This window comes from Hermetia illucens, chromosome 1, assembly GCF_905115235.1.
Source record: "Hermetia illucens chromosome 1, iHerIll2.2.curated.20191125, whole genome shotgun sequence".
NCBI classification, from domain to species: Eukaryota; Metazoa; Arthropoda; class Insecta; order Diptera; family Stratiomyidae; genus Hermetia; species Hermetia illucens.
The window spans coordinates 203,142,966-203,160,032 of record NC_051849.1 but is presented as its reverse complement, the minus strand read 5'-3'; the positions used below and the strand labels follow the sequence as shown (position 1 = coordinate 203,160,032).

The window sequence follows — 17,067 nt, the reverse complement described above, 5'->3', positions numbered from 1 at the left end:
CCTGAGTGGTACGGTATTCTGGGATTCTTCAGTGCCTTCGCTTGGAATAGAAAGACTTGGATCCCCAGCATAACATAGTCATTCTGAAGGACAGTGAAGCGGACATTAAGGCTTTGTCTCCAGTGACGACATCCTTGAGGCACTGTAAAGACACACTGAACAGTATGGATGGCACACTCAAAGTTCTCTAGATTCCCGGTAATAGGAAAGTAGAGGATAGTGAGGATGCCGACGTACTGGCCAGCCGGGACTCCACTCCACTTTTGATAGTCCCTCGGTGAACGTAGTTATTCCCGACTGTGAAGGATGAAATCTGACTTTAGATGGCGAAAGTTCACCATCTGTCAAGAACGATCTGACCCTCTTTGATAATGTCAACGAAGGGGTAATTGAAACGAAGTTTATCGTCGAATATTACACCCAAGTCTTTGAAGGAGGTCAGTAATGAGGAGGGTCGTCCACTGAGAGAATAGGAAAATGATGTAGGGGAAGGTTTAAGCGAATAACACATCCAGTGGCATTTGTTAACATTCAGTGTTAGCTTGTTGACCGAACACCAACGAACTAAATTATCAAGGTTGGACTGTAAGAGAGCACAGTCCAACGGAGACGAAACAGGGGCAAATAATTTTAGATCGTTTGCGTAAAGCAAACACAGGCAAGTGAGGATGGAGGCGAGGTCATGGATAAAAAACAGGAAGAGTAGCGGGCCAAGTACAGAGCCTTGGGGAACACCAGTGGAAGGAGAGAAGGAACGAGATGAGCAACCATGAAAAGAAACTTTGCAGGAACGGTATGAGAGATAGGAGGAAAGCCAGGAGATGGCTGAGGGAGGGAAGTCTAGTAATGAAAGTTTAGAGAGGCGAATGATATGGTCAACGTTATCAAAGGTTTTGGAGAAATCGGTATAAATAGCACGTACCTCCTGTCGTGAATTCAAGCATTTAGCAACAAAGTTGGTAAAGACCAGAAGGCTTGAAGCCGTAGACCTATGTTTCACGAAACCATGCTGCTCTTTAACAATGAGGTGACCGAAGTGTGTGGTCAATAAGTTGTTGACGTATCCCTCGAGGATTTTGGAGGAAGAGGAAAGAAGAGAAATGGGGCGGTAGTTCGCGGCTAGAGAAGGGTCTCTGCTCTTGAGGATAGGGATGATAAGGGCCTCTTTCCAGAGACGGGGAAAGTATCATTCATCAAGGCTTATAACCGGCTCGATCTAGATTTGCACAGAGTGCACTGACTTAAACGCATAGTTGAAGTTACGGAGAGAAAAACTTCCAAATGCTTCCTTTGTGATTGCCCAGCTCTAGTTAGAGACAGGCTGCGGACACTAGATAAGCAATTCTTTGGAAAGCTCAAAGAAATCATTAATTGTAAGATGGAAGAATTTTTATCCTTTGAACACGCTACAAGCTGCCGCAGAAAGTTTAAGGCGACTGAAGGCTGCTCCTCTTGCCCTTCTCAAAGTAGCCACGGCCTGAACAATTTGTGGCATCAAAACGCCACAACACTGCGCTGATTGGATTCTTTGAAGTGTGGATAGGTAAACCATAAAATATGCATGTACATGTCAATGTATAGAAACCTGTGTAAACTTACATATATCTTATGATCATTACCACCTGAAATTTTCATTCAGATTAGAGGAATGTGTCCGCCATTACCAGTGAATAGTGATGCGATAAAAGTCCCCATTGTTTTTCAATCAGTCCACACATGCGTCATTCAAATCGACGAACATGGTAAGTCAACGTAGTCAAGTTCAATGTAGAAAACCAGATGCTAGATATTATAGCAGGCATTGCATAACAAGAGCATATGTAACTTGTAAATATCAGAAAAACTGTGAGAATGTAACAAGTGGAGCAATGAGTGATGCCTAGCACCAGAAAGCAACAATTAAACCAGAAAAGGGAAAATGATTCGATCGATCTTTATCGCTTCAAAAGCTAATGGAACATATGTTAATGTATCTTTGATGGAGCGTGTAATAATTCAAGTATCTTAAATGCTGAATTTGGACTGAAGAAATATGTGGACAAGACAGTTTTTCTTTAACAACAAAAAGACATCAGAGTTTTTCCAGTACTTACGAAAGATTTCCTAGGGTTCCGCTAAATTTAGGGGGGAAACGTTATGTAGTCCTAAAAACAAACTATAAATCAAAAAGGATATTCACCTTACTCCGAAATATATTTACGAAACATTGTGAGGATGATTGAAAGAAGCTCATAGCTCTTCTGCCGAAAGTTTTACTTTTTCCATTTTGGCCGGACATTGCAAAGTATTAAGCCGAGTTATGCTGGATGAATATCAATTAAACTGAATGGGCGAGGGAATATGAGTAATGGCTTCGGTTTCTTTCTTGCTGTTTTCCATTCACACACAAATTCGACAATAAATCTCTTAAGGGTTTTATTGATTCTTCCCATCAACTAATGCCGGAGTTAATTTTCAACAATGAAGCTTCAACTTGAGAACCATACAATGGAAAAAATGGGATTCACCACAAAATAGCACCACCTCAAACTTTCGTTACACTGAGTGTTCAAGTGAACTGATGGGGCCGAAATTTTAAATGAATGCTCACTTGTTTGGATCGAACTTTTAATGAGCGAAACAATCATTAAACGTTGGTGTTTCAAATTGACTCTACCGTCGTCAAATCTCAATTGATTCTCTCTTATAAATTACTCATTATTATGAGCAACAGTCTATAATTTTCTCTGTGTTGTAGCCCGATAAACGCATAACTTGTGCCTCTGTAGCTTTCCAAAGAAAACCATCACATGTGGTTAAATTCACATCACGTGCATTGACTATTTGTTTTTTACTACAAATAGTACCGCAGTCGAATCGAAAGTAAAGTTTCAGGTAATACTCCGATGAGGGAAGATACTGAAAACATATAATTGGAGAAAGGATGACGTCATTTGTTACTATTTTATCCATTAAATATGCTCAGGATCTAAAATTAACTCTCGAAATTGAAATAGTACCTGACCTAAGAGAAAAGAAGGGGTCAAGCAGTGCACTGCAGGATAGACTGATGCGGAACATAGCTCTCTGAAGCCAACCTATCTCTCTCTGAGGATGAGCTGTCTTTCCCCTGGGACGGTCTGTGCCTTTTCAGGGGCCAAGACTCTCGTCTACCAAGACCGTTAGTGAGTGGTGATAGCCACACCCTGTACGAGGTGACCCTACTATTAACAAAACGCTACGGATCTAGACTGGGGAGTCGAAAAACACCTCCCCCAATCCAGGGTATCATGCGAACCGTGTCCATTGGATAGTTTGCAGTCGGGGGTAACTGACTGTATTCGAACGGTGCCTCACTGATACCTGGTCACCTCAGTGAGTAAGTTAGACCTTACCGTGCTACAGGGGACTATGGCACGGCGGACCTCTTAACCCCCATACTCGTGGGAATCAAATGAGTACAAAACAAGAAAAGAAAACGAAAACCAAACAAGCGGGGCCCCGTACCGCACCAAAACTGGTTAATCAGGCGGAGGCACGTCTCCGAATTACTGAGAGCCAGGTGACTACACCCAAGAAGGGAGAAGTTGGGATGTCAAGCAGTGGATCCAAGGTGAGCATTGGTATACTGCGTTGACAACAGCCAACGAATACCACTGCTCAAAGAGCAGGTACCAGCAAAAGCACGTCTAAGATAAATATAACCGACGTCAGGAAGGAGAGACGTCTCAGTGGCGCCGGTGTTAAATGGTACCTGCGCTATCTAAAGGAAGGCCTGAAACCAGAAGAGACCCTTAAGAAGGCTCAGGACAGACCTAAGCCATCTCTACCGGAGCCGAAAAAGCGGGGAGCAGCAGAGATCAGCCCGCATGAAGGGAATGCTCCCAAAAAATCCAAACCTGAACCCAAGGGGGGAGAAAACCCGTGCAGATCAGGAGTGAAGGCAGGACCCAGGAAGCCCACCATTAGCTATGCTAGTGCGGTGAAGGGTTTTCGACTGGCCATACCGCCAAAAAGGTTTCCCGAGCAAATACTCACCCGTGAGGAACAGGAAATCATTGAGGACCTTGTCGTCAAGCAGATGATCAAGGGTTGGACGTCGAAACAGGTGTTCACCGAGATACGCTTATACTGGCCTTATACTGGTGGACTGCGCGACGGAAGACACCACAGAATGGGTTAGAACCGTAGTTCCTAAATTGTCCGATTCCGCCCGACTATGGAGAGTCTTCAGAAGCAAGGTGGAGAGCAAGGGTAAACTCCTCACGATCGGGGTAGATGACCGATCCCTAGAGGGAATTAAACGTCGAAGTTGTCATATCAACTAACGATTTGGCAACATACCGGTGCATGTGCACAGGGAAAAGCCGAGGAAAGAGACCTCGGAGGAGGCATCGGGTGGAAAACTTACCGAGGTCCCTGAAGAAGTCTCGGAAGCCATAGAGGCGGAAAGGACTGGATCAACCAGGGAAATAGACCTGCTGCCCAGTGAAGAGCAGAAGTTGGACGACCTAGACCTAGGACTCCTAGGGCTCAGGGTGGGCAGCGACGCGCAGGAAAGCGCCATGTCGGAGGAGGAGGGTGACATTCCGACAGTGGAGAAGAGCTCCAAATAATAACGGAGCCAATGGCCAGCACTAAGATAGCCCAGATAAACCTCCACCATGCGAGAGCTGCATCTGCAGTAATTGCAAGGGCAAATTCCAAGGGGAACATTGGAATAGTGCTGGCTCAGGAGCCCTGGGTGTACCGGAGGCAGATTCGCGGTCTGCAAGGAGGAAGCGTGCAGGTAATTTGGGACTCCTCTTGTGATAAACCAAGAACTATGCATTCTTAAACGTAATTTAAAATACATATGTCTTTCAGAGTTCTTAACCGGGGACCTTGTGGCTATCCAAGTCTCATTGGAAGCCGGAAGGAGCACTCGAGAGGCAGTTGTAGCATCGGGATACTTCCCAGGAGACGAGAGCCGGGATCCATCGGAACAAGTCGCAAAACTGACGAAGTATTGCGAGGAGAGAGCGTTACCACTTCTTATCGGCGGCGATGCCAACGCCCACCACGAAGTCTGGGGAAGCAGCGACACCAATCGTAGAGGTGAGTACCTTCTTGAATTTATTCTAAGCAATAAGTTAGAAATATATAACGTAGGGAACACTCCAACATTTGTGACCAGCACCAGACAGGAGGTGCTAGATATAACTCTAGAAAATACTCTAATGAGCGGAATGGTCAGGAATTGGAGGGTGTCGGATAAGCTCTCTATGTTTGATCACAAAATAATCAGATTCGACATTGAGGTGAACTCCGAAATAAAAAGAATAATAAGGAATCCCAGGAGAACGGATTGAGAATGCTATGCAACGCACCTGAGCAACAACATGGTCCACCTTCGGTGACATTAGGAGCGAATTTAAACTACAAAGAGTGGTGGAAAACCTCAACACAGTCTTCATGAACGCTTATGAGGCCAGGTGTCCGCCTAAGACAGTTAAGTCATCAAGGGATGTGCCATGGAACCAGAACCTAGCCAGAATGAGAACAGAGGCACGAAAACTCTTTAACCGGGGACTGGCAGAGGTATAAAAATGCACTGACTGCGTATAGCAACGCGATCAGGGAAGCTGTCTGCTTGAAAAAAGAAGATGGGACATTTACCGAGAATGAGGGCAGGGTACACCTGTTTCTCAGAACTCATTTCCCGGGGTCCTACCCCTCGGTGGCAGATGACAACAGTCTGCCTGACACCCCAACAATGAATAAATGGGGAAGGAAGGAGAGCCGATGACTTGCAGATCCACAGCAAGAAAAAAATGGGGTTGCAGTCCGAAGATACTACTTTGGATATATACTGCAACAGTAAGGCCAATGATTACCTATGGAGCGGTAATCTGGGCAGAAAGAACCCAACTCAGCACATAAGCCAGGGAATTCTATAAGCTCCAAAGGCTGGCTTGCGTGTGTATCAGTGGGGCAATGAGGACATGCCCAACGACATCCTTGGAGGTCCTTCTCGGATTAACCCCTCTCCATCTGCACATACAGATGCAGGCAAGGAGATCAACATTCAGGATGGCCGTTAATGTGAGTGAGGCGGGGAGCTGCCTAAATCGAAGGAAGATTGATATTCTTTCTAGGCGGTATCCCGAATTACTGATATCGAGGGATAACATGGCAACGAGGTTTCACTTCGATAAGAAGTTTGAAACACGTTGGAGTAACAAGGCAAACTGGGAGAGCGTGGCTGCGACATACGGCTTAAACCAGCAACTGATTACTTGGTACACTGACGGATCCTTCACAGCAGAGGGAGCGAGTGCCGGTGTCATTGGTCCAAGCAAAATGTACTTTGAGCCAATGGGCAGGTACACTAGCATATTCCGGGCGGAAATATACGCCATAGACAAATCTGCCTCCTTTAATCTGCAAAGGAACTATAGGGGGCAGAACATAGCTATTCTCACCGATAGCCAAGTAGCGATCAAGACACTTAGGTCCAACCAGGTGAACTCTAAACTGGTATGGGAATGCCTTGAGAGACTGATTACACTCGGCTCGTTCAATAAGGTTTGGATACTTTGTGTTCCAGGCCATGCTGGACGAACTAGTCAAGAAGCGAACAGGGACGCCTTTATACGGGCCAGAACCCTTCTGTGGAATTGGAAACGGTTTCATGGCTATGAATCTAAGAAATGAAGAGAAACGGTTGAGGGAACTATACTGGCGGGCCTACCAGGGATGGAGCAGTCCATGATGCTTATTGGGGGATACGAACCCATGCGCACAAAGAATTGCTTAAACCTCACCAAAAAGAACCTCCGAATCGTAGTGGGAATTCTCATTGGTCATTGTCGGCTGAACCATCACCTAGGGAAGCTAGGGATATCTACGGACACTGCCTGCAGGTTTTGTGAGGAGTATGACGAAACCTCTATACACGTCCTGGGACAATGTCCGGCACTTGTGCAAAGTAGGTCGAGACATCTGGGAGAACACTTAATACCAGATGCAAAGCTGAAAGATCTGGAAGTAGGGAACATATTAAAGTTCCTAACGGTTACAGGCCTGCTTGAGATATTATGATGAATAGGTACACTATAACCAGTAAAAGGGGCACAATAGTTCTTCAAGGGTGCGTTGCGACTTTCCCTTAACAGAATAACAATAAGAGAAAGGAAATATCACTCTAAGATACAATCCAAAAGAAAAGTTTAATTTTCCAAAGAGACATAAGGATGTACCTTAATCCCTCCTAGTGAACTTCGAGTCGAATGGACGTGTTACACGGACTTTTATCGCGAATATTCTGCAGTTTCCCTTTACCTTGTTCCTTGAGCCTTTCCCTGAGTAACCTGGTGTTGTGCGTTGTGTCAATACCTCGCACAAGTGAAACGGCTAATTCTCGCGCTTCTTGTGTGCTTTTTCAGACTTAAAATTTTGTCCCGACAACAATATTTTGCATCCAACTTTGCGAACCTCGATACTAATTCCTGTTTCCCAGTTGTCGATTTATGGTACTCTGTGTGCCATTTGTAAGGAGCCGGAAACTATTCGCTCTAAATTTTTAGACCGCGATGGGTACTGTGATGCGACCTTCCACGCCAAATGTTTGGGTATTCCCTCTGCGTTTTTCACCGAATTTTACCTATCGTTGTAACGCTTGCTGTGGTACCACGCTATCTGATGCAATTCAGCTGCTGCATCAACACACGGCGCTGCTTCATCGAGCACCAGCGTAGCCTCAGCTCCTGAGATGCCGCTGACTGGCTGTGCTTACACCTCGCCGGCGACTGCAGCCCACAAAACTGGCGCCATACCTAAATCGCCCCGGTCGACTAATTCTCTCAAAGGACCAAGCTGTCAGATTTCAAACTGTCTACCTTAGCATTCCAACGTCATGTCATCTGCATTTCTGAAACCTGGCTGGATGACAGGATTTTAGATTCTGAGCACCTCGAAGGTTACTTTGTCTTTTGTTGTGACAGAGACTGCGCTGCGCTTGACAAGACAATTGGCGGAGGAGCCCTAATAGCTGTTCAGTCCCCTCTCTGTGCCGAAATCATCTTTTCCTAATCCTCCTCCTCCTCCTCCTATGATTCTGTTACCATACGTGTCCTTCCGCCAAACGTATGTCCTTTTATCATATCGTGTGTATATTTTCCCTGCCGAAGCCCACCTTCTCTGTACGAGGATTTCTTCGACAGATTATCAGAGGCCCTAATCGTTTTGTTTCCCTCACTTCCTTTCATCCTCTGTGACGACTTTAATCTTTCTATGCTCTCCTGGCCTATTACTCCTGACCTTCTCTCCCTCCCCAATAACTCGACCCACCCTTCCCTTCCTCTTCCCACTTTCATGTAATCCTGTGACGCCCTCCAGTTTAACCTTTCTAGAAACCATTTAGATCGCACTCTTGGCCTTGTCCTCTCTAACCTTCCTGTGCGTTGTCTTTCCCAATCCCTTCATGGTCCGTCTTACGTTGCCCCTGACGCCCATCATTCTGCTCTCGAGTTCGATGTACAGATATCCCGACTACACTCTCCTGTTGCTCGCAAGCCTACCAAGTTCAACATTCGTAAGGCGAATTTCGAAGGTCTGAACTCAGCGCTGGCGTCAATCAACTGGGTGCCCCTCCTCTCTCCATTTACGTGTGACGAAGCACTCAACACTTTCTATACCGTTTTATCTGATCTTCCTTGTTACGTTCCCTCCTCCCCTAAGTGCTTACGCTCTTATCCCGTCTGATTCACCACTGAAATTCACAAAAAATTACGTCAAAAACAGACTGCGAGAAAGAAGTTCCTGTCTTCTAGAAACGTTGCTGACTTAGTTTTTTCCAAATCTCTTGGTTCCTCGGTCAAATCCTTAATACGTAGGTCCAGAAACGAATATTTGTCCAGTGCGGAAAACTCACTAAAGCGCGGAAACCTGAAACCTTTCTGGTCCCCAATTCGCAACTCCCGCTGCCCAGTTATCCCCTCCGTCCATTAAATTCTCTGGCTTCTCAGCTAACTCCCCCCAACTATCTTGTGATTTACTCTGCCGCTACTTTTCGTCAGTCTATGTTCCCCCTCCTTCCTCCGAATCCCTCCCGATAGCGGATGTAGCCTGCCCCGCATCGCCTACCATTCCCCTTCTTACTCCTATCCTTGTCGAATACCTCATTGGGAAGCTTGATGCCAATGTCGGACCTGGCTACAATGGTCTTCCAAACCTCTTTTTGCTCCATCTCCCCTCCCTTATCTCTTATTTTCAACGAAAGCCTCAAAACAGAATCATTTTCCCGGCTTGTGGAAATAGGCTCTAATCATCCCCATTCACAAAAGTGGCGATCGTTCGCTTGCCGAGAATTACCGTCCCATTTCCCTCCTCTTTTCCTGTTCCAAAATACTGGAAAGATATATGAGCGACTGGTTGTCCGCCCACTTGGGCCAACACATAGTTAACACGGCTTCGTTAAACGTAGGTCTACTGCCTCCAACCTGCTAGACTTCACCAACTTTGTCGCCAAATGTCTAAATTCACGGCAAACTCTCGTCCCTAAACGTTCCCATACCACTTGTTTTGCCTCTTACCTTTCCAACCGATCCTGCCGCGTCTCTTTTAACGGCTGTACTTCCCGCTCCTTCTCCCCCTCTTCTGGCGTCCCACAGGGATCTATTCTGGGTCCTTTGTTATTTTCATTTTTTATTAACAACCTTCCTCCCCTCCTTATTTGTCCTGTTTGCTTTGTGCAGACGACCTTAAGCTGTTTTACGCTATATCGTCGCCTATGGGCTGTGTTTCCCTTCAATCTAACCTGGACACTCTGGTTCGTTGGTGCTCGACTAATGGTTTAGCGCTAAACGTCAGAAAGTGTCACTCTGTGTGCTACTTCCTAAAATCCTCACCCACTTCTTTCTCCTACTCTCTTAACGGACATTCCATATCCTGCTTAAATTCCACTCAAGACCTCGGAGTCAGCAGCTCGCCAATATGCTCCGCTTTGACACCCATTGCCTCGATGTCATCAATCGAGCAGCAAAATTGTACTTCGCTCCTCCTCTGATTTTGACTCCATCCAACCCTCCTTAGCTCTCTTCAATTCCCTCGTGAGGAATATCCTCGAGTATTGCTCCGTGATCTGGTCACCCTCCCGTAGCTGTGATTGTCTTGTCCTTGAAAATGTGCAACGTAAATTCACCCGTTCCATCTTCTTTAAGAAAAGCTTCCCTCGTGTGGACTACCCCTCCCGCCTCCACTTTCTGAACCTTCCCTTCCTACAGCAGCGTAGATCCTCTCTGGATCTATGCACATTCTTTAAAGTTTCCTCGTTGGAAGGCCTCCCGTCATGCGTCTTATAACACACGTAGCGCGGACATTTTCAACGTGCCCTTCGCAGAGCTCGAAGTCTACTTTCATTCCCCGATTCCTAGACTTTGCCGAAATTATAATGCAGAACAGCTTGGTCCTTTTAACTCCCCTACTTTAAGTAGTTTTAAACGTAGGATAAGTTTTTTGCTTTCCCCTCCTCCTGAGGACAATAATTAACTGGAATTTCCTGTTTGTTGTCCGTTAAATTAAATCAATAAATAAATAAATCCTTTGTCATTAGATTTAAAAAGTTCCTAAAAACCCCCCATTAAATTCCGCGTAAAACTTAGTCCAAACAACCACCACTAGCCTTTTCAAAAACGTGATCTGAATCAAAACAATTCAGTCTAGTTTCCCAATTAAACTCCACTATCTTAGATACTCTACTATGCATCTCACGTAACCCAGCACCAAATCCGCTGACGGATAGTGAAAATGTCGAATGTAGCTGGTGTCTGCAATTCTGCTCAAGTTGAATGGGTAACTTGACGCGCAAGATCAATGATTAGGTCAGTCATCACTTTTGGCAGATAAACTAGGTGAATCAGCACTTTGACTGCATCTAAAATTACATCAGAACAAAACATAAGAGACGCTAGCTTCTATCTGAGACAGTGGTTAATCTCCTGGTATTACAGGTTTTGATATCCGGATGACTTCATGTTATAAACACGTTCTATCAGCTGGAATGCATCAAGGCAAAAAAACTTCAGTGATAACTCAGAAAGTCAACAAATTTTGGTTTTTCTATAATTGGCTATCACAAGTTAGTAAACAAACACTCGACTTTGATTCAGACCTTATCGATGGATTAGTAAACTTTAATAGACGGATTGGCTAGATAGTTTTATACTAATAAGCAATCCATTTAATTTATTGCTGAGATAAGGCGTTGTTGTCGTCTGGTTTGGACTAATATTTATCAAAAACGTCTCACGCTTCAATGATAAAATATTTGTAATTCAAATAGTATGCAAATATAGTGTGGGAGAAATATAGTTTTAGTTTGAGTTTAGTTTACTTTAGAGAGCCGCAGCTCCGAGCACTCAGGCCATTATTAGGCCCACTGTACTAACCCCGTAAATGCGTGTTACCAGGTGATGACTCAGTATTATTTACCGATGGATCAAAAATGATTTGTGGGTTCGGCGCGGGGGTTTTCTCAAATAGGCACAGTGTATCCGGGTCGTATGGTCTCCCAGGTTTCGCCAGTGTATTCCACCCTCCCCTGGGTTCCAGGGCATAGGAAAATAGAGGGGAATAAGTGGGCTGACGAATTGGCTAAGCGAGCCTTTGGTGAATACAGTCCGTGTTCCGCTGGCAGCTGTCGGTGTTTACTCGCACTACCTAGCAGCCGCGGGCCTTAGATGGCGAAGGCTTACGAACTGTGCCAAGTCAATGAGGATTTGGCCCGCTTATAAGCCCGATCACAAGAGCTCCTGTGCGAGACGCGTGCAAATGCATTCAAGATTACGGCGGTCTGCACAGGGCACTGGCCCATAGGGGACCATGCCACCAGGCTCGGCATACCCTACAATTCGCATTGCCGAAGCTGCGGAGAAGGAAAGGAAACCCTCATGCAATTTCTCTGCGATTGCCCCCTTCGTGAATGCTACAGGCTGGCTCTGAAGATCCGAGCCAGCTAGACACTGCATCTCTGCTCCCACTAGGGTTCTCATGTCCAACTTCTTAAGGGGCAACAAAAATGCCGCTCTGTCGACCCCAGGTTCTTTCGCAAGGGTTTTCGTCTGCCGATAAAAGTTTAAACTTCTCCACTCCGCTGCGTGAATCCTTGCAATTTCACCCTTCAGAGTAGACTTGACAGTGGGTGGCCGGATTCCAAAAGCTGGTTCTGGCCCCACCATTGTGGATCCGGACCCCCGATGAACCAGTCTGCCAGCCTCCTCATTACCAGCGATGTTTGAGTGCCCCGCCATCCACATCAGGAATGTTTCGCTTGATCGGCCAAGTTTCAGCAGCACCTGATGACAACTCCACACCAACTGGCTTGATATGTCGTTGCCTTTTAGTGCTGATAATGCCACCCGACTGTCGGAACAGATTCGAATGGTGCGACCCCTCCATTTTTATCGCAGACATTCTTCCAGTTCTATAACCGGATTCTCCGAGAACACCCCTGCGCCCGATCCGCCCTCCATGACTCACCCGTCGGTGAAAATTATTAAGTCTATAATATGAAAAGACTCATGGCCATTTATCGACCATTCTTCTCTTTTGGTGATTACGACAGTGTATCTAATCTGGAAACCATATGATCAGCTGGCATCAGAGCTACCGGATGTTTGTCAAGGAATTTCCATGATCGTATGATTGGTCAACTTTCCACGCTCCAATGGTGTCGAGTCTACATGCGTCGTTGGCTGCTCTCCGTTTCACCTCCAAGTGAATGGGGGTAGATTTAGGATAGCTTCAAGCGCCGCAGTCGACGTAGTACTTAATGCTCCAGTAATACTTAGGCAAATCTCTGAATCTGCATTAGCAGCTTCCTGCTGTTAGCAAAGTTCAACCTCGGCCACCAGATGATGCATGCATTAATCAAAATGGGTTTTATTATGGATGTATACATCCCATGTATCCGTTTTGGTGAACGTCCCCAGGTCTTACCTATCGCAGTCCTACAGCACCAGACCAATCTGCAAGATTTCTGATATTGTTCCTGGCTTCCACGTTAACAAGTCAATTAAATTTTTGCCGTGAGTTCATGAAGAGCTGTCTCCGTGAATTTGCCTTTCTGGTAGGCGTGCTGCCTATGGTGAAGTGGCCACTTGGGAATGTGTGTATCCCTTAAGAACCGATCTACCAGCCTTTCTGGTCCTTTTTTGTAAAAACGACATTAAACTGATCGGTCAGAAGCTTTTTGCGTCCATGTAGGTGGGTTTCGCTGGTTTGGGAATAAATATCACCTTCACATCACGCCAGTTACTTGGAATATAAGCGTGTGCTAGGCATGCACGATATACATATATTACGAATATGTAGACTCAGGGCATTCATTCCCTCTATTACTAGCGCGACTTTCCCTTAACAAAATACTAGCGCAGGAATGATGCCATCCAGACCTGTACACTTGCATCTATAGAATGCGTTAAATGTCCATTATACCCGCTCCAGTGATACTACTTTGCATGCCAGATTCGAGTCTCTCGGTCGCGGGCTGTATCCACCTGTCGGTCCTGAGATTAGATTGAATGTTGCCTGGGAAGTGCAATTCAAGTAAATGGTTTGCCGTTTCTTCATCGCTTTCTATGTACCTCCCGTTCTGTAATCGTAAAAAACCCAGCTTCTGGCTACATTCCTTAACAAGAATCCACTTCAGCTTTGAAGTTGCCTCAAGAGTCTCTTCGCAAAAGCGTCCCCATGATGATCGCTAACCGAACTTATGATCTTCTTTAGAGCCTTCTGTGCCTCTTTGTAGCGATTCCAGCTAGCGACTGAATCACACTCCAGAGTACGATTGCCGAACATTCTTGTCATTCTCCTCTGTTTTGCCAAATCCGAGTTCCACCATGGTGTTTTACCCTTCTTTAGTGTCAGTGCTCAGTTCTCTTTTATACGTCGCCCAATCTGTCTTCCGCGGATTCCGAAATGAATTGGGTGGAGATGGATCCATGCCCATTACGAAATCAATACGTCTGTGATCTGAGAGTGCAATATCGTTTGATACTCTCTACTCTCCGAACAGAGCCGTGATGTCAGAGGGGGCCACCATGATGTCGATGTCCTCTCGTCTGACCATATTAAAGAAAGTGGGTTCATTAACCAAATTAAGGATCTCGATCCTCTTGCATTGATGTTGGAAGTTTAATCTTCCACTGGGAAGTTCTTCTGCATCATAGGGGAAATATGAAGAGCATCATAGGATCTCCTTATCTCCCTGTTGGATTTTTATGGTTAGTTTAGCCGATGTGGTATCGCCATCACTTAAGTCGTTAACCAGGACCCGCAGAAGGGGAGTCGATCACTTTCATTGGCATACAAAAGGTCAACATGTTGGAAGTTTAGACCCCTGACTACCCCACCAAAAACCAATGATTCTTGTATGAGGTATATAGATGTCGTGCAGCTATTGATCCGACGACTGATAAGTACAGTTGCCGCTTTACAATGCTGCAAATTTATTTGGGAAATATGGCACCTCATCTACGTTTCAGATGAAGATGCTGAGGGCTGCACGTCTTCTTAAATGGTTTTAGGAGCCGACACTTGTGACGTGACTGTTCCTAACCCGTAGTAGAGTCGGCAGGCCAATTGTTCCCAAACTTTCTTAACATCGGGTTCGCAAACGCCGATAGTAAGGAAAGTTTCCAACCTATCGGCTCTCTCCCCTGTTTTGCTGCCTAGCAGCATCCAGGTGGAGATGTTGAGGTTATTCTGGACACCAAGTTGTTTCAGTACCATTCCGCTTTTCTTCTGGAAGCTAGAGGAAGCACTTTTTGAACGATGACAGCCCAGAGATTCTTTTCAGGATTAGTTGCGCACCCTCCCACACATCGTTGAGGGAGGAGCAGTACTGCATGAGCCACTCGTTCGTGTCTTCGGAGAAATATAACAAATGCTACGGACCTTAAGTGGAGAAATATGTTCAGAAACTCAAGAGATATTCGCTGACGTTTAGGATGATGGACTCTCATAATGCCAAAGTGTCTTACTTGGACAGCGAATTCACATTTGATTGGATAGTTGTATCGTTTAATTCGATTTGCCTTAGTGTATTGTGTAATGTTGTCACCAACTAATCATGATATCCATTCAGTATAATGAACCGGAGTCCACGCGTCCGAAATTATTGGACTGCGATGAGCACTGTGGGAAAGCATTCCTACCCTCTATAACCTCCCTAAACGTCGTGCGTCAAAGCATTAAGTCTGAGGGTTTTGCCACTAAGAGTACACTTTCTGCTGCGTTAACCAGTGCCTCTTCAAGAGTCGTTTCCTCTGGGACAAGATCGTCGAGCTTCCGGTGAAGGGCCACCCATTGACGTAACTACTAATATCCACATACTAGATCTGCCAGTGACATTAAACAGTGATGCCTCAACAGCCCCTTACTTAAATCACGTTTCAACTTGCTCAACACCACGGGTGCAGCAGTCTTCAAAAGATAAGTTGGAAACAGATTATCCTACTTCTATGTCCACGCCTGATTCATTTTTACGCATCGTTATACCACTCAAATAATTATTTGTCTGGAGGTTTGCCTTCGACACCTTCTCGGATGACATCCTGAACTATGTTAAAGATTAGCTACGATACTTGCCGACCCCGTTTGGTTGTATTAAGTTAACAAAGGCCAACAATCCTGACTGAATCATAGCGTCATTCAAAATTACCTACCCACATGACTTGAAGGGATTAAATCGTCTGTCGTTTTGGCCTCCCGATAGGTTTTTCCCGACAAACTCACCCTATAAAGTTCCGGAAAAAGCGACACAATCATCGTCACAGTTAATGCCTATTTGTCTATACTATCAAAATGTGAGGGGCCTCAGAACCAAATTACCGGATTTTAAATTATCAGCAATACATGATATCATCTGCATATCTGAAACTCAATTCTAGTGTACACAATGGAGAGTTCCTCGATGGATACTCTGTCCTTCGTTGCTATCGGAGTTGCAAGTGTCAAGTAAACTCACGGGGAGTGGTGTTTAAATTGCCGTTAGGCAACATCTTTCTATTGCCCCATATATATTCTTAAGTGCCGGTCCTTACGAGTCGCTTACTGCTGTAATTTCTCCTCCAAAAAGTGCTCCGTTTATAATATCATCTATCTACCTTCCTTATTCGTCTTCAGCATATCATATCGGGGAATTTCTCGAAATACTTTCGGATATCCTCTTAGTCAAATATCCTGGCTTATCTTTCATCCTCTGCGTGGACTTCAATTTTCCTTCCATTGAATGGTCAGGTTCCCCCCGTGTTCCCATCTACCCTAATAATTCGACCCCTTCGCACTTAGCTCTGATCGCGTTCATGAATTCTTGTTCCGCCTTCCAATTCAATGTTCATCGCCGTCACAATAACCACATTCTCGATTTGATATTGAACAGCATTGCTCACAATCGGTCCATGTTGTTTCCTAGCGATTCGCCTTACCTTAAAATTGATGCTCACCATCCGCCTCTGAAAGTTAATCATGATTCAATCCAACATACTGCCGCCTCGCAAGGCACTCAAATTCAATTTTCACAAGGCTGATTTCCGAGGATTGAATGGTTTTCTTAAAGCAGTTGACTGAAATGATGCGTTAGAAAATCTATCATCCAACCAGGCTCTTTTAGTATTTCACGACATTTTGGAAAACCTTCTTCCCTGTTTCGTTCCTCTCTCTCATCCTAGGTTGCGCAAATACCCTGCCTGGTTTACTGTGGAGGTCTGTAATACTCTTCTTGAAAAACGCAAAGCTCACCTGAAGTTTAAACTTTTCGGTAATGCGGAAGACATGGCAAAAAACTCTACGGTCACCTGCGAAAATTCTGATCAAAAATGCACATTCCCCCGAGCGACAGGAATTCAAAATCTTCTGGTCACACGTTCGCAATTTACGCTCTTCGCTCACTTCTCCCGCTGTTAATATCAAATTGGATGATTATACTCCGTATTCCTCTAAATCAGCTTGTGACCTTCGGGATCATTTCTCCTCCGTTTTTACTCCTCTTCCGACTCATTTAATTCCTCTTCGACTAGTATACCCTCCATTCCGCTTCTGAATCCC

At 45.2% G+C, this 17,067-nt stretch overlaps 1 protein-coding gene across 7 annotated transcripts in view; it reads right to left on the bottom strand.

The window, feature by feature from the left end:
* LOC119652692 (dedicator of cytokinesis protein 9) overlaps positions 1 to 17,067 on the bottom strand; it is a 134,078-nt gene that overhangs the window by 93,296 nt on the left and 23,715 nt on the right. The window contains exon 1 of one of the 7 annotated variants that reach the window (XM_038056981.1): positions 2,180 to 2,530. The exons of the other annotated variants lie outside the window; for them this stretch is intronic. Coding sequence (XP_037912909.1) covers positions 2,180 to 2,278 — 99 coding nt within the window. The 5' untranslated portion in view covers positions 2,279 to 2,530. Of the gene's footprint in view, positions 1 to 2,179; positions 2,531 to 17,067 lie in introns of those variants that run through there. 7 annotated transcript variants of the gene reach the window in all.